The 27324-nt window shown below is 32.9% G+C and overlaps 1 protein-coding gene and 1 pseudogene across 1 annotated transcript in view; one reads left to right on the top strand and one right to left on the bottom strand.

Annotated features, from left to right (window-relative positions):
- Positions 1-27324, bottom strand: part of LOC134690183 (uncharacterized) — a 63116-nt gene that overhangs the window by 32586 nt on the left and 3206 nt on the right. Inside the window, exons 6-10 of the mRNA XM_063550160.1 lie at positions 25030-25119; positions 10397-10667; positions 8609-9145; positions 7076-7182; positions 599-1834 (exon numbers count right to left, since the gene is read on the bottom strand). Of these exons, the coding sequence (XP_063406230.1) occupies positions 599-1834; positions 7076-7182; positions 8609-9145; positions 10397-10667; positions 25030-25119 (2241 nt within the window). The remainder of the gene's footprint in view (positions 1-598; positions 1835-7075; positions 7183-8608; positions 9146-10396; positions 10668-25029; positions 25120-27324) is intronic.
- On the top strand, positions 11142-23834 carry LOC134691513 (uncharacterized; annotated as a pseudogene).

Here is a 27324-nt window from a genome sequence, read left to right as displayed (position 1 = left end):
GTATAAGACTTTAAAACATGATCTTGTGCATCATTGAGTAGACATTAGTTGTTGAAATGCACATCTGGTGCAAATAAATTCATACTTCTTGTGGTGTTACTAGCTATTGAGGCTAACGATTGTTTGTGATCAAATACATTTTTGAAACCCATTCTTTGAAAATGAGAGTTGTTATTCATTCGTTTGATGCGTTTTAGCTTTTGATTTTGTCATTTGGTGAAAGACTTTCCGTTTTGAATTTTCCTCGGAGTTCAGTACTTTTTTTTTTATATTACTTTAATAAAGGTTGTATAAAGAGCTACTGTCATTCTTGTCAATGGACTTTTTTGGAAAGATGTCTCATTGGCAATTATATTATGTCTTTTGTTCATATACATGTATGCTTATTTTTGCAGTTTACAATGTTTTTGTTACACAAAATTGTCATTACTCTAATCGTGTCATTAATGATGACAATCATCATGTAATCGATTCAAACTGCAAAACACAATCAACAGGTTTGGATTTAAATTGTTAGATTTATAAGCCATGCAGCAATTACCAAAGTATTTCATGTGATAAATTCAAAAGATAGAGGATATAAAGAAATATCACTTACCTTGTCAAAAACCCAATACAGAGGCCATTTAGTTTCATGTTTGTTACCATTCTTGCATGTCCAATGGACTTGCTGTTTTGCAACCGACAAAGGTATTAAACATGTTTCACCTTCGCATACTTCTCCAACTTCTATTTCAAACAGATCTGACATAACTTGAAGACTTTGTTCACCTAAACAACGATTGTAAAACTGAATAATTCTTTCTAGTGCCAAAGTCAAACATTCCTGTGTTGTTGTTGCTAGGTCTGGAGATATGAGCTGCTTGGACACCTTATGTATGAGGTATACAATGATTCTATGCCCTTCCACGTGAATTTGAAGTTCGTTTTTGTTATCAGCATCCATAATTGCTGCTTGAAAAAATAGACAATAACGAGAGTTCACTACTCTCAAAGGCCAGATGCTAATTGAAGCACCGATAAGTTTGAATAATAAAGCAGATGGAACCACTGTCTCCCTCAGATGATAAGCTATACATATCGTTCTGTCATCTGTTGCATTACTTTGCATATTTTGGGGAATATTTTCCGTCACAATGCAGGGCACCAAAAACAAATTTGCAGATATTTCTTTTTCAGTGTAGCGTTGAGGTTCTACAAGGATATCAAGGTGGAGGAGAACCTTCACTACATATTCCTGTATTCTTTCATCGGTCAAAATATCGTTAAAAGCTGGTTGTGACCAAAGAGTAAAAAGATCGATCTTCTTTAGAACTCCAGTAGATGATAAACGCTGCAGTATGTCTCGAATGGGTCCATTCTCTGGCCAAAAAATTCTGTCTGTGATAAATGCTCTCAGGATATTGACCATTGCTGAAGGCTGAATGACAATGAAATCTTGTAAAGCAGGTTCACTGAAATACAATAGCTTTCCGATTGAGTGTTGAACAAGTAAGAAGTCTTCAAATCTTCTTTCACTTAGAGCAAATTCCTTATTCGACTGGTTGATTTCCAACAGCCTTTCTTTTGTTATCAACTTTACTCCATTTGCTCTCATATCTGATATCTGTAAATCAAGAGGAACCCAAACAATCGGCATTTGTTGTCCCCATGTTGACTGCTGGAATGCTATGTCAACTAATATATCCTTTAAACGACCAATTTCTACGTCTGCTTTATCCGTTGCATTGATGAAAAAGACTTTGTAGTACATGATATGCTCATGAAGTTTGTGTGAGGAAAACATCTGTGTCAGCTCTTCTTGGAATGTTACAACTAATTTCTTTTTCTCATCCTGACCATTATAAAACGAGAAATTACATCGATGAATTATATCATTTTCATAAAAAATGAAAGCTGGATAAATATGATATCAATAAATATTATATTGGTTGCAATGAATCAATGTGATTTCCCAGTGAAATAAAAACCGTTAATTTGACATGTGAAATAAACTCGGTTATAGCACTTCTCTGACACCATACAAAAATAGGAGTTGTCAAGACGTTGTCGGTGAAGGTGCATCAAAGCAAACTGTGAATGCAGAGAAAAATACATAGTTCTTTACGTGGTCTTCTTTACTGCGATTAAAAGCCTATTGCCAGTGTAAAACAAAGAATAATTAATCAAACATTTCAAAACTCGAAAAATATTCAATTCGTGGCAGGAGAACGCTTATTGTTGCTCGGGTGTCTTCCTCCATCTTGGATTTTGAAGTAGTTGGTCTACATCTTTAATGACATGTACAAATTTTGAGAGTAGTATGTTCAATGTAATTTATGTGTATGACTTTTGATATAAATATATAAAATTATGTGTTTTATCATATTTACAGCTGTAGTTTCTAAAAATAACACCATGTTTGTGTTTGATACATGTTTTTTTCCAACTTTGCCAGATAAGGGGGAATAACTCAGATAGTAGGAGAGATAACTCAGATAAAGTAATTTTATCATAGAATTATTGTGAATTTAACTATTTTAATGTGTCGCAAGACACAGATTCGGTTACCCTGTATTCCATTTTTCTTATCTTAAAGCATGTTTTAACATCTATCTTCTTCTAACATTTTATCTTAACATTATATCAGGGAGTTTTCTTTTTATCACACAAAATAAAAATGTTCATGCATTATCTATACAAAATCTTACAATTTTTCACAACCTGTAGCTTGAAAAAGTCTGGTGACCCACATTTTTTTAACTTATATTTTTGAAAAAGCATGATGAAAATTTATGACAAATTATCAACAAATTCTATGTAGTCTAATTGAAACGCCCCAGCCGCCTTAAGGAACACAGATTTTATGTTATTTTGAATGAACAGAACATGTAACAATCATTCCTTATAATTTAATTATAAAGTCCATTTTAAGTCAGAGTAAATCATGAAACAACGTTAGTGACGTCAAGTTCACATGACAAAATGATGTATATAAGCTGAAAAACAAAGCACTGTAAGCCAGTCAGAAGACGCGTTACATCCAAAATTAAATCACGCTACCCACATTCGTGAACTGATGTGTTGTTTGGTCACTCTCTGAATGTGTTTCTATATTTGAATTCTTCGATAAGTTATTCTATAAGTATTTCATTTTTTGAAAATAATTTAATCATAAACAATTTAAACAATAAATCAAGGGTGTCGCAAACAAATATTTATTAATATGCAGTTTTATTAAGTATAATAAACTAGAGGCTCTAAAGAGCCTGTGTCGCTCACCTTGGTATATGTGAATATTAAACAAAGGAAGCAGATGAATTCATGACAAAATTGTGTTTTGTTGATGGTGATGTGTTTTTAAATCTTACTTTACTAAACAGTCTTGCTGCTTACAATTATCTCTATCTATATTGAAATTGGCCCAGTAGTATCAGTGGAAATGTTAATTAAAAATTTAAAATTTTATGAAAATTGTTAAAAATTGACTATAAAGGACAATAACTCCTTAGGGGGTCAATTGACCATTTCGGTCATGTTGACTTATTTATAGATCCTACTTTGCTGAACATTATTGCTGTTTACAGTTTATCTTTATCTATAATAATATTCAAGATAATAACCAAAAACAGCAAAATTTCCTTAAAATTACCGATTCACGGGCAGCAACCCAACAACAGGTTGTCAGATTCATCTTCCAATTACAGGGCAGATAGATATTGATCTGATAAACAAATTCACCCCAAGTCAGATTGCTCTAAATGCTTTGGTTTTGAGTTATAAGCCAAAAACTGCATTTTACCCCTATGTTCTATTTTTAGCCTTTGTGGCCATCTTGGTTGGTTGACCTGGTCACGCCACACATTTTTTAAACTAGATACCCCAAAGATGATTGTTGCCAAGTTTGGATTAATTTGGCCCAGTAGTTTCAGAGGAGAAGATTTTTGTAAAGATAACTAAGATTTACGAAAAAATGGTTAAAAATTGACTATAAAGGGCAATAACTCCTAAACAGGTCAACTGACCATTTCGGTCATGTTGACTTGTTTGTAGATAATACTTTGTTGAACATTATTGCTGTTTACAGTTTATCTCTATCTATAATAATATTCAAGATAAAAACCAAAAACAGCAAAATTTCCTTAAAATTACCAATTCAGGAGCAGCAACCCAACAACCAATTGACTGATTCATCTGAAAATTTCAGGGCAGATAGATCTTGACCTGATGAACATTTTTATCTCATGTCAAATTTCCTCAAAAGGTTTTGGTTTTTGAGTTATATGCCAAAAACTGCATTTTACCCCTATGTTCTATTTTTAGCTGTGGCGGCCATCTTGGTTGGTTGACCAGGTCACGCCACACATTTTTTATACTAGATACCCCAAAGATGATTGTGGCCAAGTTTGGATTAACTTGGCCCAGTAGTTTCAGAGGAGAAGATTTTTGTAAAAGATTACTTTAATTTACGAAAAATGGTTAAAAATTTACTATAAAGGGCAATAACTCCTAAACGGGTCAACTGACCATTTTGGTCATGTTGACTTATTTGTAGATCTTACTTTGCTGAACATTATTGCTGTTTACAGTTTATCTCTATCTATAATAATATTCAAGATAAAAACCAAAAACAGCAAAATTTCCTTAAAATTACCAATTCAGGGGCAGCAACCCAACAACTGATTGACCGATTCATCTGAAAATTTCAGGGCAGATAGATCTTGACCTGATAAACATATTTACCCCATGTCAGATTTGCTCTAAATGCTTTGGTTTTTGAGTTATAAGCCAAAAACTGCATTTTACCCCTATGTTCTATTTTTAGCCCTGGCGGCCATCTTGGTTGGTTGACCGGGTCACGCCACACATTTTTTAAACTAGATACCCCAATGATGATTGTGGCCAAGTTTGGTTTGATTTGGCCCAGTAGTTTCAGAGGAGAAGATTTTTGTAAAAGTTAAAGACGCCGGACGACTGACGCCGGACGCCGGACGCAAAGTGATGGGAAAAGCTCACTTGGCCCTTCGGGCCAGGTGAGCTAAAAAATAATCTTTAGTTTAAACGGCACATGGTGCATGTGAATAAACAAGTGGACTCACTTGGGAGGTATTTTTAGGGCCGAACAGTTCAGTTCGATTAAAACCACGAGGTCAAGGTTTGTTTACATTGTACATACGTTGAGAAACGTCTGTCGTTCAGCCTATCTATCATTGATCTGATATTTTTCTAAGTTATTTATATGCCGGACAACAATTAATAGAAAGGCACATATGTGAACTTGGAGAAAATCAGAATTTACATCTTTAGGGAAAGGAAGAGTAAAAAAAAAACTTCTTGCAGCAAACCAGTAACGGCAGTGATAGTCCCACACGCAGTGTTACCAGTTTTAAAACAATAAAATGTACCACCGGTATTGTAAATAAAACCAAACACTTTGCATATATACGGCAATGACTAAATTATGTGTTTTTCAACACTTCCAAAATAGTTCGGAATGTGATTTATTATTGAAGTGTCATTTAAATTATAATCTTAACCTGCTTAGGCTAATAGACCAATGATTACTCTGAAGTAAATTGGCTGTTATGATAGACAAGCTTTGGAGTTTCTCGGACACCCTGCTGTTATAATTGCAAAAATCTATTACTTTGGAATACTGTCCTTGTTATGCTTCCATGAACAGGAAGAATAGCAGTAACTGTGTAAATTAGTTAACTGTCAAAATATGTTTAATATCTTTAATTAACACCAATAATCTTTGCACTATGCCATTAATAACTTGTGTATTTCAAAAATGTTTGACAAAATAGTTTTAGTTTCTTCCCACTAATGACTATTCTCTAACCCTACACAAATCCTGGCTAAAACACTATTTTCATGTGAATATTTACTTTTTTTTAACAAACAACAGATAATTTTAATCCCAAAGATTTTCTTTCTTATTTAGTTGAATTTGTGATATAGATTATATTATTTCTTAAGTCTCAATACCAGGAATCATCCAGGACTTTAATTTTTTTTTGCATTCAGAAAGAATTTGTAAAGTATCTGAAAGTTGGATGAATGTTGAAGGAAAAGTCCTGACATATCCTGGTCTATATTATATTTATTTTTTAAAGTCTTGAGATATCCTGAGAATTCCCCTAGTTTAAAGCTGCTTGATTTGAAAGTCCTGACATTTCCTGACATTCTCCCATGATTTTTTCCCTAGAAAAAGGGCTAAATGCTTTACAGGATATTTTCAGGATATCCCAGGATAATCTTGAGATATCCTGATTAAAAAAAATGTCAGGATTTATTTCTGCAAGGGAAGCCCATACTATTCAAAATTGTTGAGACTTGAAATCAACTCTGCAGTTTGTATTGCCTTGTTTTGTGAAATAGTTAAAGCTGTATTAATGACACATTGAAACCAAATTAATCAAATGACAGATGAGGCTTAACGAAAATGTATGACTATCCTATTAAACATAAATATAAGTTGAAGTCTATTCATAATAAATGAAGGTTTGCTTGAATTTTCAAATTATCTTGCAATATGTAAACAGCGATCATCTGTAATTGTTTTTACATATATCTAATAATGGTATTCACAAAGATTATTTACATCGATTGTGTTTACACTTGTGACTTTGAGATGAAGAGCAGCAATACAAGACTGTTATGTTTGTGTTTTTAATTTGCATGAACTGATTTTGTAAAAAAATGTTCTTCAAGGATCTCTAGTCCTTCACCTTTCATTTATATATAAATTACCAAAATATAGTGTACATAGATATTAACACCTATGCATAGGAAGCATTTTGTTTTGAATATGTACTTCTTTCGGATAAGTTTATTTTAATGGACCCGCAAGGTTTTACATCTTACAAAGCATACCTTCATCATTTCCGCTGTTTATGCTGTACTTTGCATTTTGTGTTTTGCTTTGCATGTACTGATTTTTATTCATAAAAACATACCTCATATCCTTTCTTTTCTATTATTGGTTTAACATTTAATTGGGTTCAAAATAATATCAAGAAGATGTGGTACAGTTGATCATGAGATTTTCCCCCAGAGAATAGTGGTAGAATGTTTGCTAAGTTACACATACCTCAGAGAAGCTATCACTATGGGTAGCAGCAAACACAATTCGTGGCATTTTGTCATCACTTTTTGTACAGTAAGTCAATATAGAGTTAATCCAATGCACAAGAATGGCTGCAAAAATAACAAGTGAGAAATAATATAAACCATAATTACGGTGTTAGATATCAATTCATTATCTTACAGAAAATACGGTAAGTATCACTACACAAAACAATCTGCTGTATCATCATATTTAACGTTGGGAAAACACTGCCAATTGGTCAGGGAACTATAGTTAAAAGATGTGTTACATTTTTAAAAATCATACCTAAAGATAACTTCATCATACAAAGTCAACCTTTGTGTATAATTTGAAGTTTAGTATGACGTCCATTATCACTAAACTAGTATGCATATTTGTTTAGGGACCAGTTGAAGAGTTTCTCGCTGCATCAAAGACCCATTGGTGGCCTTCGGCTGTTGTCTAATGTAGGGTCGGGTTGTAGTCGCCATTTTTATTCTCCATTTTTTTTAGTAATTTGATTGAATAAGTTTTACATTTTTCAGGTGTAAAAAGTTCTATTTTTTGTTAAACTCAAAATACTAGCTGACCTAGTACATCATCAGCTGTAGTGTCAGTAACGTCTAAACCTAAATTAGCGGGATGTATAAATGAGTCTAGGTTTAGAAAAGTTTACAATTGATGACTTACTATTATCTTGTTCTTAAAAATAATCAAATATCGTTTTATAACTAAGCCTCAATTAAGTTAATAAGGATAAAAGATAAACAGAAAATATGAATAATAATCACTCAACAACTCATAAACAGAAAATGGAAAAAAACCATATCACCACAACTCAAAAACAGGAAATAGGTATAAACAATACTCAACAACTCAAAAAAGTAGGAAAAAGAAACATTTCTCAACAACTCAAAGACAGAAATTGGGAAAAACATTACACGACTACTCAAACACAGAAAGTGGAAAAAAACCCATACAAAACAACCCATAAACAGAAAATGGAACAAAAACATTACACAGCAATAAAAAACAGAAAGAAGGAATAAACATTTCTCCACAATTCCAAAAAGAAAGTGGGAAAAAACATCAAACAACATATAAATATAAAATAGAAATAAATATACTACAACAACTTATAAACAGAAACCAATATATTCAATCTTCTTTAATGACAGACGATTATGACCAGTTAGAAACATATAATAGACGAGGTATCAACATGATCAATAAATTCAATAAGAAACCAACTGACATGTGCCATCATCGCCACAATTCTCTGTTTTGCAAATGCTTAATCCTATTTCTATTTTTCTTTTACAAGTAAAACAAAAAAGAGGAACTTTAAAATATTTGAGTTATAGGACTTAAAGGAATTAAAGGAAAGTTAGGTTGACATCCATATCCGAGTAGAAATATGAGCAGTGTGTCATTCCTACACCAAAGTATATCATTTTTTTTACAAAATACATTGATATATTTTGTTATGAATAAAAGTATTCAAAATGCAATGGTATATAAAAAGAAACCACTCACATGCAGCTGTAACATCTCCTTGTGGGTATTCTTCCAATTCTGTATAAAGGCCCAAACGTCCATCAAACATCAGAATGAACGTCCCCCTGTGCTGGATAAATAACTGATGAGTCATATCAAACGATCTTTGCCCACCGAAATCGACCAAATCCGAAGGTGCTATTTTCATGATATAAGTTCCTTCCTTAATCTTCTCCAATAAATCATCTTGTATGGAATGAGCAGTATGAATTGGCTGTTCCTGGAGGTCTTGTAAAGTCTTCTGAGAGGTTTGAGTAGGAAATTGTTGTTGTCTACCAGAAAAGGACATTTCAGATGTTGCTCTGGTTTTTTGTCGTTGCTGTTTTGGCGGAAAGTTTTCCATGTTAGATGGATTTAACTTAGATTCATTTGTTGTAAGATTTGATTTAGGATCACCTGGGACTTTATCTATATTTTTATCAACATTCTTATCTATTTGGGATTCAACAGAACGTCTTTGTTGTTCTTTTAATTCAGGATTTCCAAGTAGAAGTTTTGTTAAAATATCACCACTACCTAATAAAGTTTAAAAAAACAAATGGTAAACACAGTGCTTTCAAACATTGAACATTCTGTTTTGAAGTCCGTATTAAAATTCATCATCTGAAACACCAATAGAAGGGACGTCAGATGATAAATAAAAAGATAACTGTAAGTGGATAGTAAACTATTAAATTGAATAGTCATTAAAGAAACAGGACAGATCCTTTAAGGTTAGAAAACCTTATTTATAGAACAGGCTAAATTCAATACTTGACCTCTAGCTGACTGTAATCAAATATGAACTATAACATTGATAATCAATCAACTAAAAGTAGCAAAAATGCTTTAAATACACTGACGAAATAAATTATGTCAATGGACAAGCATTCTGGGTGTATTGCATGGTAATTCATAGTCCCCTACCGATTAAAAATTCATTGTACTGGAACAAACGCTAACTTGATCTTTAATTTATCATGGTGTTAACTATATACCAATTATCAAATCAATATCTTCAAGCATAACAAATAATGGAATTATATACGTGATTTTCTATGTTCAAGAACCATATACTGCGAAAAAACAAATCATCCGAATCGAACAAAATTTGAACTTGATCTGTAATTTGTCAATGAACTATATATCAAATGTTAAATCAATATATTTCAAGCATGATGAAACAAAAAGCAGAAAACTGATTACCACGATGTCTTTATTATTGATAAAAATGCATAAGTTTTATATTCGCAATAACTTAAAACTCGCATTTTGATTTTTTTTAAGAATGACTGTAAGATTTTTTCTGTCTATGTAGAAATAACATAGTGGGTTATTTCAAAGTGTGCACCACATTTCTAATAGACAGAAAAAAAAATTATAGTCATTACTTATAATTTATTTAATTCCATTTTAAACCGGAGTAAATCATTAAACAACTTTGATAACGTCATCGTCACATGATCAAATTGTGTCTATGAGCTGATAGACGAAACACTGTCAATAAATCAGAAGACGCGTTACAACCAAAATTAAATTATATGAATTTAACAGAATTGTTCTCAATATCGCAAAAATGAAAATCGCAATTTAGTCAATTATCAAATCAATATCTTCAAGCATGAAGATATAATTTAAAGAAAACTGGTTGGCCGGACTGACGGATGGACAGACAGACAGACAGGCAGACAGACAGAGTGCAAACCTACAGTCCCTTAGACTTCGTCATTAAGGGACTAATAATCATGCTAAAATGGTTTCCACATAAAACAAAAATATATCATGTACCTTTTTTCAATGGAATCATTTTTCTGTGTTGTAAGTCTATGCCATTTCTACCAAAATGAATAACTAGTCCATCTGTTGAATACCATGTCTTTGGAATTGCCTCGTCAATTAAAATACTTGCTAGCGAAGATTTCCCACTGTTGCAAGGACCAGCCAAAAACACCCTGTTTTCGTAGGAAGAAAATGTTCCTAGAGCTACAAGATCCTGGAAGTCATCTCTATTCAACTGGGTGAGTTTGGTCAAAATGGATTCTGATATATCACGGAATTTCTATACAATAAATGAATTGAATATTACAGTGAAAGCCTCTTAAAATAAAAAAAAATAGGGTTAAGTTATGAAAACAAGTAAAGCTTTCCTACATAATTGCACCTTACAAATTAAATTAAAACATAAGGACTGATTTAATCTCTGAATTCTCATTCCTATCATACATTGTGGTAAATTCAATTATGATTCTTATTGCTTTTTTAAGACTTAACCTTCTACTTACATGACAGTGTCTATCTATACTAAATGGTTAAGTTAATTAAAAGTGATCATTACGATTAAGTACTTGCTTCTTTTTGGGTCATTAAAAATATTAAGGATTTGTCTACAATTAAGGTAAGGTTTGCGTTCACAGGGAGACAACTCGTATTCAAATCGTGAAATAACGCTGATTCACTCGAGCGTTTGAAATCAGTGAAATTTACCTTGTCAATGCATACTTAATTTGCAAACACTCTACTAATCGTCTGCAAAATGTTGAGAAGTAAAACAGGAAAATTTCAATCGAAAAAGTCATTTGTTAAGCAATTCAAAGCTCAAGAGTCCAAAAGAAATATATCAGTAAGTCATCCTGTTGATGAGCCCATTACAGAAGATCACAACTATGTGCATGCCAACACCTATCCAGTTTTCTCAGACTCAGATCTTGAACTTGGTGCAAGCTGCACCATTGACCCATCTCTTAATGATGACTGGAAGACAGGTAGACGGGTAGTCGAGCTTCAAGCCTTAGCCCAACAGATGTTTTGCACCTCATGTGATGCTTGACTACACCTGACCGACATCGAGAGTGAAAGACGATATGGTTTAGGCAGCATACTTTTTATACAGTGTCAGAACAGTGTGTGTAGTTCATTAAACGACGTTAAAACAGGAAAGAGAAACAAAGGAACATTTGACATCAATTCAATATTAGCACTAGGGAATTACAATGAAAAAAAATGAAATGAAAGGGAACCAGTTGCTTCGCAGGGCGCAGCATTATACGACCGCAGTTGTAGAACCCTGAACAGATGGGACAAGTATGGACACAACTTTTAAGTTTGATACAGCTATAAATGTGGATTGTGATTAAAAAGTTGACACAACATAGGTTTATGTCACATTATGATTTTGGACCCTTTGGACCTTAATGTAGACCAATTTGAAAACTGGACCAAAAATTAAGAATCTACATACACAGTTAGATTTGGCATATCAAATTAAAGAACCCCATTTATTGAATTTTTGATGAAATCAAACAAAGTTTAATTTTGGACCCCGATTTGGACCAACTTGAAAACTGGGCCAATAATTAAAAATAGCATATCAAAGAACCCCAAGATTTCAATTTTTGTCAAAATCAAACAAAGTTTAAGTTTGGACCCTTAAGACCTAATGTAAACCAATTTGAAAACGGGACCAAAAATTAAGAATCTACATACACAGTTAGATTCGGCATATTAAAGAACCACAATTATTCAATTTTTGATGAAATCAAACAAAGTTTAATTTTGGACCCTTTGGGCCCCAAATTCCTAAACTGTTGGGACCAAAACTCCCAAAATCAATACCAACCTTCCTTTTATGGTCATAAACCTTGTGTTTAAATTTCATAGATTTCTATTCACTTATACTAAAGTTATAATGTACTGATCTCAATTCAAATTTCTAATGAAGTTTGCAACAATAACTGCTCATTCAAATACATCATACAATATTAAAATGTAATAAAATGGCTTGTTATCACTGAATGGTAAAGATTGTTTTAATTTATCAGTTGGTAGCAAAAATGAAAATACATTGTATATTGTATAAAACAATGATTAAAGTTGATTCAACTACTATTCTACACAAAGAAAGATAACTCCAATTGAAAATTAATTGCTATTGCACAATATTGTGCAATTAGATATTTCTTGCTATTGTGCAATACTGTGCAATTGAAAATTTCTTGCTATTGCACAATACTTAATATGATAATTTTGAATCCTGATTTGGACCAACTTGAAAACTGGGCCCATAATCAAAAATCAAAGTACATGTTTAGATAAAGCATATCAAAGAAGCCCAAGAACTTAATTTTTGTTAAAATCAAACTTAGTTTAATTTTGGATCCTTTGGACCTTAATGTAGACCAATTTGAAAACTGGACCAAAAATTAAGAATCTACATACACAGTTAGATTTGGCAGATCAAAGAACCCCATTTATTCAATTTTTGATGAAATCAAACAAAGTTTAATTTTGGACCCCGATTTGGACCAACTTGAAAACTGGGCTAATAACTAAAAATCTAAGTACATTTTTAGATTCAGCATATCAAAGAACCCCAAGGATTCAATTTTTGTCAAAATCAAACAAAGTTTAAGTTTGGACCCTTTGGACCTTAATGTAAACCAATTTGAAAACGGGACAAAAAATTAAGAATCTACATACACAGTTAGATTCGGCATATCAAAGAACCCTAATTATTCAATTTTTGATGAAATCAAACAAAGTTTAATTTTGGACCCTTTGGGCCCCAAATTCCTAAACTGTTGGGACCAAAACTCCCAAAATCAATACCAACCTTCCTTTTATGGTCATAAACCTTGTGTTTAAATTTCATAGATTTCTATTCACTTATACTAAAGTTATAATGTGAAAACCAAGAAAAATGCTTATTTGGGCCCCTTTTTGGCCCCAAATTCCTAAACTGTTGGGATCTCAACTCCCCAAATCAATACCAACCTTCCTTTTGTGGTCATAAACCTTGTGTTTGAATTTCATAGTTTTCTATTTACTTAAACTAAAGTTATTGTGCAAAAACCAAGAATAATGCTTATTTGGGCCCTTTTTTGGCCTCTAATTCATAAACTGTTAGAACCAAAACTCCCAAAATCAATCCCAATCTTCCTTTTATGGTCATAAACCTTGTGTCAAAATTTCATAGATTTCTATTTACTTAAACTTAAGTTATTGTGCGAAAACCAAGAAAATGCTTATTTGGGCCTTTTTTGGCCACTAATTCCTAAAATGTTGGGATCAAAACTCCCAAAATCAATCCCAACCTTCCTTTTGTGGTCATAAACCTTGTGTTAAAATTTCATAGATTTCTATTCACTTTTGCTAAAGTTAGAGTGCGAAAACTAAAAGTATTCGCACGACGGCGACGACGCCTACGTGATAGCAATATACGACGAAAAATTAAAATTTTTGCGGTCGTATATTAACTATATAATCTACAAATGTATGGGTGGGTTGGGCAGGGATTGAACTGAAGACTGGCAGCTGTAGTCCACAGGTTAAATTGTGTATGCCAAATATATATTCCTATATAAGAAATGGAATCTGGGTCCATTCTCACTGATTTACGTTCGCCCTAGTACCTGTTCGCCCTGATACCTGTTTGCTCAGGGTATATTCGCCCTGTTTTTTTGTTTTTTCTTCTAATTGTTGTCTAGTCCTGAGACTACTACAGTAGTAGTCTCAGTCTAGTTGCATGATTTTAAGTATTTGAACAAACTATGTTAAAATTTGTTGAAAAATTGACAGAATATTTATATGCCATAATCAATTTATAATTTTTCCTTTGATTGATGCAGAGTAGCAGACTGAAATACAATGCATTTGTCTTCATAATGCTTTTTGTAAACAAAATAACGGATACATGTCAACTCGTACTTTCGACAACTCGTACTCAACCAACTTGTACCCTATTTTTACCAGCTCGTACTTCTACTAAGTCGTACCTAGGTTCATATCCGTAGATAAGGATATTCTAACACCCAGAGGTATCCAAGTACACCCTGAGGTGCATATTTTATTATTTTGTAGATCCATACACGTCTTTTTTTCCATGTTAGTAGAAAAATGTTTTAACAATAAAATGTGTTTTTTATTTATATATTGTTAAATAATGATATATGAAAGAAAGTTACAATAACTATGCATATTAACATGATAAATAATATTAAATAAAGCATGGGTACGAGTTGGTAAAAAAACTGTATTCATTAAATCACAAATGCATGCAGTATAACTGAGACTAGTCTCATAGTAAAATAATAAATGAACTTATAAATCCGTTTCGTGATTTACATTTCGTACATCATTGTTTTCATTAATTTCAAGCTGAATACTTTATCGAAACAAAACAAAACGTTTGTTTTTATTATAAATCCATCAACTGAAAAGACAAGGATCACAATAATCAGTGGTCCGAATTATTGAGCAATTACTGATCCTAAACAAGCAATAGACTGAATCTGTCTGAATAAGTTTAATTAAACTTCAATGCACTGAATATTAAATTTATTTTAGTAGGGCGATGGACGCTATGGAAGAACAATCCCAGGGGGAACATGTTATTAGGGCGAACGGACCCAATACCCAAGAAAGCTGAAATTTTTATAGCCCACATCAAATTTTAGGGGCCATTGGCGTGTGGTCTCTTGCTAATTTCAAACCCTGGGTGGGGGTATTAAAATCACTCTGATTTCAATAGGAAGAAATCAATTATCTGACACTGTTTTGTTATTTTTAAACCATTTAAAAAAATAATACCCCCCCTCCTCTTTTCCCCTTACAACTGCATTTCAGCGATTGTCTGAAGTCCAACGCCTGTTTTGCAAGACAAGCTGATGCAGTGGGAAGATCTACATAGATATTAATTTGATATTTGGTAAAGATTTATCATGACCAGTTAAAGTTTGAATCCAATACTATAAGGTTAAAGATTAAATTTTGCTGCTTTAAAATTTATTATTTTCTCATTTTCTGTCTACCTTAGAATGATTTATATAAGACAAAAGAAAAGAATATTACCATGATGACTGATGTTAATTTTATGCCCATCAAATTTCGCCCCAAAATGAGATTTTACATTATTGGAAAAAAGTGGTGTTGGGTCAGGCAGTCCCTAATTTGATTTCTTCCTTATGTAATTAAAAAAGAGATTAAAGTTTAAGTGACTTATTATAAAGCTAAATGACTAAAATTTCGTTCATCCAATACTATATATACATTTTCAACTTTTCCTTTAGCTTGCATGAAAATTAATACGGAATAAATATATGTCAATTTGACAATCATGATTTTAATAATGAATTGATATTTCTGTTCAGTGTTGATGCAATTAATGACGACTGTTCTTGGAAGCAATTGTTCTTTAAAATTAATATGTATGCAAAATATTGTAGCCATGGTATACACAGGCATGGGCCCAGTACAGATTAACAACTTGCTTGCAGCTTTAAATTTACCACCAGTTGTGCCGTCCACTCTTAAGAGAAGGGAACAAAAGATTGATACAACTCTGGAGACTGTAGCCAAAAAAATCTTGTCTTGAGGCCCAAAAGGGAGAAATTGAAAATGGAAATGAAAAGGTAAAAAACTTAAAATTCCAAATGATTATTTTAATATTAATTATCATGAATAAATATACAATATGTACATTGTTGGAAAATATAAGATTTATTTTTTATGAGCTTCAAAAACATGACGAAAAGCAAGGCTAATTGCTGAGCTTTTCTCCTGTTTTGTAGCAAAGAAAACTCATGGACCGGTTACTTCCTGGAAAATAGTGATTATCGAAAAGTGCACACTAACTCACTACAATTGCATTTATATATAAACACCGAAAATTTCTTAATAAGGGGCTGATTCAGGACTGGCTGGATATTGATCAGGAACAATATTTTGGAAAGTAACTATGTATTCCATCATTTTCATCAAAGGGAAAATATTTTATAATCTGTTGCCAAAATCTGCTTCTGTAAAAACAACTTTTTATAATACAGGAAGACTGCTTTATAGATGGTTGGTTAGGCAACATCAAACAATTCTAATTTTACTTCTTGCCTAACATAAATTCTTCAGTACATGTATTTAAGATATGTATCTATTTTTTTTAAAGATGGAAGTAAGCTTTGACGGTGGGTGGCAGAAAAGGGGTACAGGATGGAATTATAATAGTAATACAGGTGAGAACTTTTCTGTTTATTTTTACTGTATGAAAATAAGAAAGATGTGGTATGATTGCTAAATTTAGACATCTCTTCCCTATAAACCAAAACATTTAGATATTAACAACTATATGTCCAACCATGTGGTCTTGAACAATGAGGAAAACCAATATTGCAAAGCTAGCTCTAAAGGGCAGTGAAATGACAAATGGAAAACAATTTAAACGAGAAAACTAATGGCCTGATTTATGTACAAAAACAATGAATAAGAAAAAATAAAAGAACAAAGTGTCAGTGTCCCTTATGTTGTACATTTTTTTTCTGTCCAACTTAAACTTACTCCAAGATCAATAATCAAAAAATAAATTAAATTTTTAGTTATTTTAAACTTTTCATATTGCATGTACAAATGTATAATTATCTTATAGTATTATTATCTTATAGAAATGTAAGCATTTGGAATGATTTGGAATGGTTACAATACATTTTTCAATATAATTGATATTTTCAAGGGACATAACTCTTTTAAAAATAATTGATCTACACTGATTTTCTAATTTGTCCTAAACATTGCTGATAAAAAACAATGATATAAATGTCATAAAAATCTGGTAAAAATTGTGCACATGCAATTTTACATGTAATTAATATTTACAAGAGGCATAACTCTTTTAACCTCTGCCTTCATGGTAATTTACCTGTTTGGAATCATTTTATGTAAAAATAACGTCCATAATTTCAGGCCATGCATCATTAATTGGGAAAGAAACAGGAAAGGAACTGCAGTTCTCTCTCAGAAGTAAATCTTGCCAGATATGTGCCCTACATCAGAGCAAAAACCACACTATACCTGTACATGAATGTTCAAAAAACTGGGATGGTTCTAGTAAGGCAATGGAGCCTGACATGGCAATATCAATGGCCAGAGAGTTAGAGGAAACTGGATGTTCAATAGATGTCATCCATGGTGATAATGACTCGACCACAACTTCTCGACTGAAAGCTGTTTTCCCTTCCATTGAGAAGAAAGATGACAGTAACCACACTAAAAAAGGCATCACATCAAAACTATATAAGCTTAGCCACAAATATAAAGTACTAAAACAACCAAATGTAATATCTTACATTGGGAGATGCTTCATGTACGCCATTCAAGAATGCCAGACAAAAGAGCCAGAGTCTTAGAAAATCACTGGATATTATAGTTCCACATTTATATGGTGACCACTCGCTTTGTGCCAGTGAAGATGCTACCTGGTGCAGTTATCAGAAGAATCCTTCTCATTTCAGGAATAGTACATAGTACTTTAAGAATTTTTTTTTTTAATTTAAAATAGTTTAATGCTACTAATACTATTGTAAATATTAAGCAGTTAATCTACTACTGAACTGGATATCTTTAAAATTGGTTTGCAGCTTTAACCTCTTAACAATGATGCCTTGTAAAGTCTTTGCAGCGTTAACCCCCCAAAGAACAGGGGAAAATTAGATGCGATGCCTGGGAAAAGTTCTTAAAATCTGTTTAAAGTCTGTAATTTTCTTATACAGATTACATACAACAAGTTCAATAACAATAAGGTGTCCTATTGTGCAACATATTCAAGTATAAAAAGTTGTTAGTTGATACCAATATGTTAATAAAAAAATGTGTATATATAGGTAAATATAAAACAAGAATACAAAAATATATGTCGAGATTCTTGGCCAATAAACACAGAAGTCAGATACTTGAGTTATGATAATGCTTTGTACATGTATTGTACAACTGATTATTTGATTATTTTTTTTTGTCTAAAAAGTTGTTTTGGGTTGTGATTTTTATCCTTAACATTTAAACAATCAATTTTATAGGTACCGCAGTCTACCACAGGGTGAGCCTCTCACATGTCCAAGTCTTCAGACAGATCTAAAAACCATTGTAAACAGCCAAAAAGATAGAGCTGCCTGCTTGACCAACTTAGGATCAACCCAAGCAAATTAGAATTTTAATTTCATAGTTTCAACAAAAGCTCCAAAAAAACAAGTAAGGCCACACCAATTTGATTCCTTGTTCGACGGACCCGCCCGCACCTATTTTTCTCAAAACAGATTTTTTTTAATTTTTTTTATATTTCCACTTCCCACATCCGGAAATGTAATCATGTCCATTTCCCGCACCATTTTTTTGTAATTATTATAAAAATATATCAACATTTGTTTTTAAAATCACAGTCTAACCTGTATATAACGATTTTAAACATAAAGCACACCACCACACTTCTTAAATATCTGTGAGAATATTTGTTTCAGCATGAAACCTATTTATCCAAAGAAGGAGTGCTTCGATATAAATTTATAAAAGCGGAAATATATACCGGTAAAGAACAATACATATGTTTTTATGCACCTGTCCTGATTAATGTTGTTCATTGGTATTTTCCCGTTTGGATATATAAATTAGATCGTTGGTTTTCCTGTTTGAATTGTGTACGCTAATAATTTTGGGGCCCTGTATAGCTTGTTGTTTGGTCTGTATCAAAGCCTCATATAAAAGGTCGTACTTTTACCTGTGTTTGTTATTATCAGGTTAAGAACAATCTTCCCTCAGACAAGGGGTCATTTTACTGATGTAGAAAAGAAAATAGAAATACCAAGGATTTGTATAGTTCTTCTATTCAAAACCTTTGAAAACTTAGAATTTTGTACTCAAAAAGAGGAGAGTTACATCATATTTTAAACAACTTTTTTCTAAAAGAGGGGTCCACTTATTTTGAATAATATTAAACTGTTAAAGTAAATGTGTTAACATGGTTAAAGTCCAGGAATATTACAAAATTCTTGGACATGTTTTGACCATTTAATACGAGATAGATGTATAGTTCTTTGAGAAAATATGAGCCCTTTTGTACAAAAAATATATTATAACTTATATTGATCACTCATAAAACATGAAAAAAGGGATATTTATAACATTAAGGGGTTGCCCCCAAACTGAATATGACTTAGATGGAGAATTGTCTCATTGTCAGTCACACATATATAGACCAGATTTAATTATTTCTTGGTGAACAGGGAAAAAATACTTCAGAAATTAAAGAAATAACAAAGTACAAGTGATAAATCAAGTTTTAATATTGTAGAAACCTACTATTTTATGTTTACAAAAAAAAATTATAATCGCTCGCCTTTACTTTTCAAGCTTCGCCTCAAGAATTTGCAAAATAAATATTTTTTTATTTAAATTTTCAAATCGCTCGCTCGCCCCAAGTTTTGGAGTCCACAAATCCGTAGAACAAGAAATTAAATTGGTGTGGCCTAAAATATCTGTTCATAATCATAATGAATAAGAATTTATATGATATAAAAAAGAAGATGGGGTATGATTGCCAATAAAACAACTCTCCACAAGAGATCAAAATAACATACAAATCAACAACTATCACTGGCGGATCCAGAAATTTTTATAAGTGGGGGCCCAATCAGTGATATTGTTTGCCTTAAATAAGTGGAGAATAAAGGCTTTTCCCCCTGGAGAATAATCCCAATTTGAAAAAAATATGGCTTAAATTTTTCCCAAAAAGACAACTTTTTCACCAAACACTGCAGTCTCAGTAGTAATTGTGCATAAATACAAACTGAAAAACACCCATTTGATCGATTTTCTTGCCTAAAATTTCTGTATGATTATGTGCACATTTGAGGATATATTTATGTATCATTAATTTACTGACAAAATGGGGTTTTATTTTAAAGCAGGGTTTGACTCTTGAAAATGGGTCTGTAAATTGAAGTTTCAGTTTTATGGTTTATTTTAAATTTCCCAATTTGATGAAAATGACGCATATTTTCCCAATAAAAAAGGGTAGAGGTAGTTTTGAAAAAAGCCAACAATATCACTGCCAATGACTGCCTAAAAGGGGCCCCATCCAGTCACGCTTCATTGATTCCCTAAATAAGCAACAAATTTTTGGAATATTTTTATCCTTAATATGCATTTAATCAGCCACTTAATAATAAATACATCAAACCAATCATATATTCTGTCAACACTTGCCTCATTGTTCATTGTAAACATGTTGTTTTGCATTTAATTTTTCATACAAAAAATACTAGTTCAACTGCATTATAAATGGGACCTTTAACTTTAATATTTACAGGTCATTTGGATCAAGCAAATCTCTGACAGGGAGAATTTCAGCATCTGTTCTGCAGAAGAACGAGGGTCACAAGTATTTAGAAAAGGTTTGTGTTGGATAGAACTATAAGTGATAGATAGGCAGGCAGATTAAACCTGGTATGTGGAATGATTGTAAGGTGTACATGTCTGTCTGGCTTTGTTTCATCTGACCTTGATTTCATTTTTATGATTCTTTGGTTATTGTTAAGTTTTTGTAATTTGGTCTGTATTTCACATGTTAAAAGCATTAATTCAACTACATTTTGAGTATAGAATTATTGCAAGCTGTACAGTCTTGCAGGCTTCACATGACCTAAGTAAAAACAAAGGAAACAATATGCCGCTGTGTAGTTAATGACAGAGACAAAGATATATATATGGATATTAAAATTTCACAGAAAACTTGGTTCATATTGTTGTGCTACATTTGTGAACATTATTTAATTAACTTGATACAAACTGTTACTTTTCAACAAAACCAAGTAGAAATCTTATCTAAGTCAAAGGCTTTCCAATGATGAAGGTTTGGGATTAGATCCCTGGCTGAGTCTAACAAAAGGCTTTAAACTTGTATTTGCTGTGTATCCGCCTGAGTAGTCTGGAGGTCTGTCTTCTTGTGTACTATTACTTTATATGTTAGTATGACACTTACAACATGAATATTTTCATCATAAGTCCACTATCATCATACTGTCCTGGATATAGATGTATTATTTGCTGTTCTATGTTACCAATCAACTCAGGTCCAGGTTTTGCATATATTTTACCCCCCCCCCCCCTTAATTGGAATTTTAGATGTAGATACATGGAATAAATCTGCTAATTTGGAGACAGATTGGGAATTTATAGGTTAGACTGTTGATTTATAGAAAGAAAACCTGGTGATATATTGCATTATTCAAAATGTTCAAATAAATACAAAATATTGGTGTTTTTAGATTAATTTTTTCAGCTTGGCCGTTTAAGGGGAGATAAATCTTTTACTATTTTTTTTTAAAAATGGACTGAAAGAGTAATTTAGTATCTTACTTGTAGCAATAAAACAAGTTTGGTGACAACATTTTTTCTTTCAACTTTCTATAAGCATATTAAAAAACCTATCTTCTTATATTTTATTTCAAAATTCTCATAGATTTCTTTTAATGCCAAAAAATGTGTTTTTTCATGAACAATCTGAGCACATTTGAACAATTTGTATGACCTGTATCTTGAAAAATAGCCCAGGACCCATACTTTTCATTAGTTCTTTGTAAAAAGCATAGACAAAACTTTATTTAGGCAAAGTATAAAAAAGATCTCTCTGAGGAAATTTGACCTATGATTTACCTTAATGACCATAAGGGAAAAGAATTGACTTTAGTCACGTTTTCATCAAATGCTCTACAATCTATATCTTTATATTTGATTTATAAAGCTAGTGGCAATAAGTTTTGTCTCTTTCTCATAGGTTAACAAGGCTGTAGGATTATCACCGGGAGAATTCACATTCAGAATGGCCTTAAAAATTGCTGCAAAGCAAAGCGAAGCAGATTAGTTTACAAGCAAAGAGGAAACGTCTGTTGAAAAAAATATTGAAAAGTCGGAAAGAAGCAACTAAGGCAATTCATGAAGGTGTTACCTACTCTGAAGCTGAATTACATCAAGATGAAGAACTAACACAAACAACATAAATTCCAAATAGATTAACACTACCTGAAAATGCCTTTACATATGTTGTTTTTGATACAGAAATAACTGGCAGAGGGAGAAATAGTGACATTTTGCAGATAGCAGCTGGTAATGACTTTAAAGTGTTTGCTCAGCCACGTTGTGAAATTTCTGAACAAGCATCTGCTGTGAATATGCTAAGATACGATAGGGGAACAAATACTATGTTCCATAGAGGTATTCCAGTCTTATCAAAACCAATACAGGAAGCTCTTTTGGATTTTATTGAATATTTAAAGAAAGTCCCTCAACCCATACTTGTAGGACACAATGCCTGTAATTTTGACATTCCTAATGTTTGCAATAGAATGTCTGAATTCAAATTATTTTCAGAATTTTCTTCTCATATTTTTGGTTTTGTTGACACTCTAAAAATTTCAAAAAGAATCTTCCAAAAGTCTGATGTTGGCAACTACAAGCAGGAAAATCTCGTCAGTAAACTTCTTACAAACTGCACTTATCAAGCACATGATGCAAAAGAAGATGTGAGAGTATTGACTACTTTATTCACAGAACAACGACGACGACGCCAACGACGACGACGCCAACGTGATAGCAATATACGACGAAATTTTGGTTGTTTTTCCCAATTTCATTGAAAACCGCGTTAAAATATTCCCTAAACTGGCCAGGGTCCTTTTTCCCAAAATACCCAGATAAACCCCTGAAGTCTACCACCTACCCAGTAGACAGTGTTTAGTACCACTACCTGTAAGGGTATTCAAGTGTACCATCTACCCAGTAGACAGTGTTTAGTACCACTACCTGTAAGGGTTTTCAAGTCTACCACCTACCCAGTAGACAGTGTTTAGTACCACTTCCTGTAAGGGTACCACTCTGCCCAGTGGACAAGGTTCAGTATAACTGCTGGTTAGGGTACTTTAGTGTATCATCTACCAAATAGACAAGTATTTATTTCCACTGTGGTAAGGGTACCCAAGAGTACCATCTACTCATTAGCTAGTGTTTAGTACCACTGCCCGTAAGAAAACCAATTTATCCAGTAGTATTAAAAAGACAGATCTCATATCACTATGCCGTTATTTTAGTACCAAGGATTGTAAGAAAACCCATGTATCCAGTAGACAGTGTTTAGTACCACTGCCCGTATAAAAACCCATTTATCCAGTAGACAGTGTTTAGTACCACGGCCTGTAAGAAAACCCATTTATCCAGTAGACAATGTTTAGTACAGCTACCCGTAAGAAAACCCCTTTATCCAGTACACATTGTTTATTACCACTGTCCGTAAGAAAACCCATTTATCCATTAGACAGTGTTTAGTACCACTGCCCGTAAGAAAACTCATTTATCCAGTAGACAGTGTTTAGTACCATGGCCTGAAAGAAAACCCATTTATCCAGTAGACAGTGTTTAGTACCGCTACCCGTAAGAAAACCCATTTATCCAGTAGACAGTGTTTAGTACCGCTACCCGTAAGAAAACCCATTTATCCAGTAGACAGTGTTTAGTACCACTACCTGTCAGAAAACCCATTTATCCAGTAGACAGTGTTTAGTACCACGGACCATAAGAAAACCCATTTATCCAGTAGACAGTGTTTAGTACCGCTACCCGTAAGAAAACCCATTTATCCAGTAGACAGTGTTTAGTACCACTACCTGTCAGAAAACCCATTTATCCAGTAGACAGTGTTTAGTACCATGGCCTGAAAGAAAACCCATTTATCCATTAGACAGTGTTTAGTACCACTGCCCGTAAGAAAACCCATTTATCCATTAGACAGTGTTAAGTACCACTGTCCGTAAGAAAACCCATTTATCCAGTAGACAGTGTTTAGTACCACTGCCCGTCAAAAAAAAACATTTATCCAGTAGACAGTGTTTAGTACCCCGGCCTGTAAGAAAACCCATTTATCCAGTAGACAGTGTTTAGTAACCACTGTCCGTAAGAAAACCCATTTATCCAGTAGACAGTGTTTAGTACCACGGCCTGTAAGAAAACCCATTTATCCAGTAGACAGTGTTTAGTACCACTGCCTGTAAGAAAACCCATTTATCCAGTAGACAGTGTTTAGTACCACTGCCTGTAAGAAAACCCATTTATCCAGTAGACAGTGTTTAGTACCACGGCCTGTAAGAAAACCCATTTATCCAGTAGACAGTGTTTAGTACCACTGCCTGTAAGAAAACCCATTTATCCATTAGACAGTGTTAAGTGTTTTTTACTCAAGCCAAAAAAAAATTATTTTAAAGGCAGGCTTGATATCAGTATACTCCTCCAGTTTGACTGAACAATTTTAGTTGGGTGTGAGTCCGAAGAATACCTTTAACCTTGTAGCAAATCCTAGTCAACTGTATGAGTTTACTTTTAATTTGAGAAATTTACAGGACTAAATAATGTAAAACAATTGCTTTCAGTGTCCTCATTTTGGCTTTATTTGGTCTTCATTGCTCTTTACACTTTGAAATTTTAAAAATTTGATTGTGACTGCACTAAGCATGCTAAGTGACATTGACATATCCAACATTGACCAAGATATAAAATGGTGCAACAATTACTATTGATTTCATGTTATTCTGTTTAAAAGTAAGAATTATTGTTATATGTACCTGCAAGTATTCCATTACTTCTTTGTTACTTTTAAATCTATCTGGATATTCTTTCAGTTTTGCTGCTGCAAGATCATATGGAGTTAGACCCTGAAATCAGTGCAAAATTTTGATATATATCTATATTTATCAAACAGATCTATTTTGTAACATCTATTTGCGAATAACATTTATACCAGTAACAGCTGAGTGGCATTTTATTTTATTTTGTGACCCTTTAGTTCTGATCATTAACAGATGATTCGTGAATAAGCTCCCTGATCATCACTTTATACCAGTATTAAACAACCCAGTGGTATTTTATTTTGGTTCGTGACCTCTCAGCTCTGATCGTCCTTTATATACCAGTAACAGTGGAGTTTTATTCTATTAATTTTGAGAAACTTAGCTCTGTTCATCACTTCATACTAGTAACAACCGAGTGGTATTTCACTCAGCTCTGAACATCACCTAACACTAGCACCAGCTGAGTGGTATTTTATTTTATTTTGTGACCCTTCAGCTCTGTTGAGTGGTATTTCATTTATTGCTGCAAGATCATAATGAGTTTAACCCTGAAATCAGTGACAAATATTGATATTTATCAATTGATCTCTCTTGTAGCACTTATCTTACTGTACATTTATAACGGCAACAGCTTGGTGGTATTTTATTTTATTGTGTGACCCCTCAGCTATGATCATCACTTCATACCAGTAACAGCTGAGTGGAATTTTATTCTATTTTGTGACCCTTCAGCTCTGATCATCACTTCATACTAGTAACAGCTGAGTGGTATTCTATTTTATTTTTTGACCCCTCAGCTCTGATCATCACTTCATACCAGTAACAGCTGAGTGCCAAATAAAGATATATGTGTGGTTCCAGTTACATACTTTTGAAAAATAGGGTCGGTAGGTCGGCAAATTTTATTTATTTTTTTCTAAATTTTATTTTGGTTTGTCAAGATCCGGAAAAAAAATCGTGTGTTTACCGAAATTGTTTCCAGTATTACACACGTCAATACCGGAAGTCGGCCATTTTAAAAGTGTTTGGTTGCAAAATAAAGACAGTCATTTACGTTTTTCATTAATTTTGTTGCATTTTGACAACAAATTGTTATGAATTCTTGCATTTTATCAATAACAGATACTTCTGATGGAAATTCAGATGACAGAAATATATTTATATTATTTTATTTCACAATCCTCAAAATTTGATCGTTTGAAATTTATTTTTCAAAAATGAAAAAAAAAGTTCTAGGGTCGGGGGGTTTAAACTAGGGTCGGTCGGGTTACTGGAACCACACATATATTTTTATTTGGCCTGATCATCACTTCACACCAGTAACAGCTGAGTAGTATTTAATTTTTTGTGAGCCCTCAGATCTGATTATTTAAGAAATAATTCATGGGGGCTTGAATTTATACTGATTTTACCACGGGTTGGCCCTTTAAGCTATATATTTTACCACGAACAACAGGGAGGGGTACAATATCGGCATTAAGGGCAAACCCATGGTAAAATCAGTATAAATTCAAGCCCCAGGAATTATTACTATTCTTATAGGACAAATACGGCAATTCTTTTGGATTAAAGCGCACTAGGTGAAGACAAATATGTGCTGTTCCCGTAAATAAACGCACTATTAACATTGACGTAAAAGAACGGAGTAACTGAATTAATGACATGCTTAAACAATTTACAATAACATATTTATATAGGTTTGGATGAATTTAAGTGACAATTTTACTATGTAAAATAAATATCATATTTTAGCATCATTTGTTTACGTTTCCATATAATCGGAACAGCCCAAATGATATATTCATATTTTACCACAGGTGTGTACTCAAAGCGTTTGAAGAACGTCATATTATAATACTTCATCAAGTTGATATATTTAAATAAGCTGCAACTTGCAGTTGCTGAGAAAAATAAAGTGACCAAAATTTCATATATGACAGAAAAAGAGGTAACAAATAAACTTGTATGCTCCGTGTGAAAAAGGGAAATACCACGTATTCATGTTAATCAGTGTCTCTGTGTTGATTGGTACTTAACGTCCAGTGGCAAATATTAAATGCATATTAAGGATTGTAAATGTTACAGGACACTATTATTCTCAGCTTTGATTTAAACTGACATGTTAACTCAAGCGAGCTAGCTGAAATAGCCCGATTATACATGAATATAAATTTAAATGGATCCACACTCTGATATATTATTCTGACTCTGAGCCAAAAGGTCTTAACTTTTTTTCCCTAAATGATGTAGAATTGTCAGAGGGACACAGAACACCACTTTGTCGTTTTA

The sequence above is a fragment of the Mytilus trossulus genome, chromosome 11 (genome assembly GCF_036588685.1).
Source record: "Mytilus trossulus isolate FHL-02 chromosome 11, PNRI_Mtr1.1.1.hap1, whole genome shotgun sequence".
Taxonomy (NCBI): Eukaryota; Metazoa; Mollusca; class Bivalvia; order Mytilida; family Mytilidae; genus Mytilus; species Mytilus trossulus.
The sequence above is the reverse complement of the archived record's forward strand: the minus strand, read 5'-3'. Positions and strand labels throughout refer to the sequence as shown.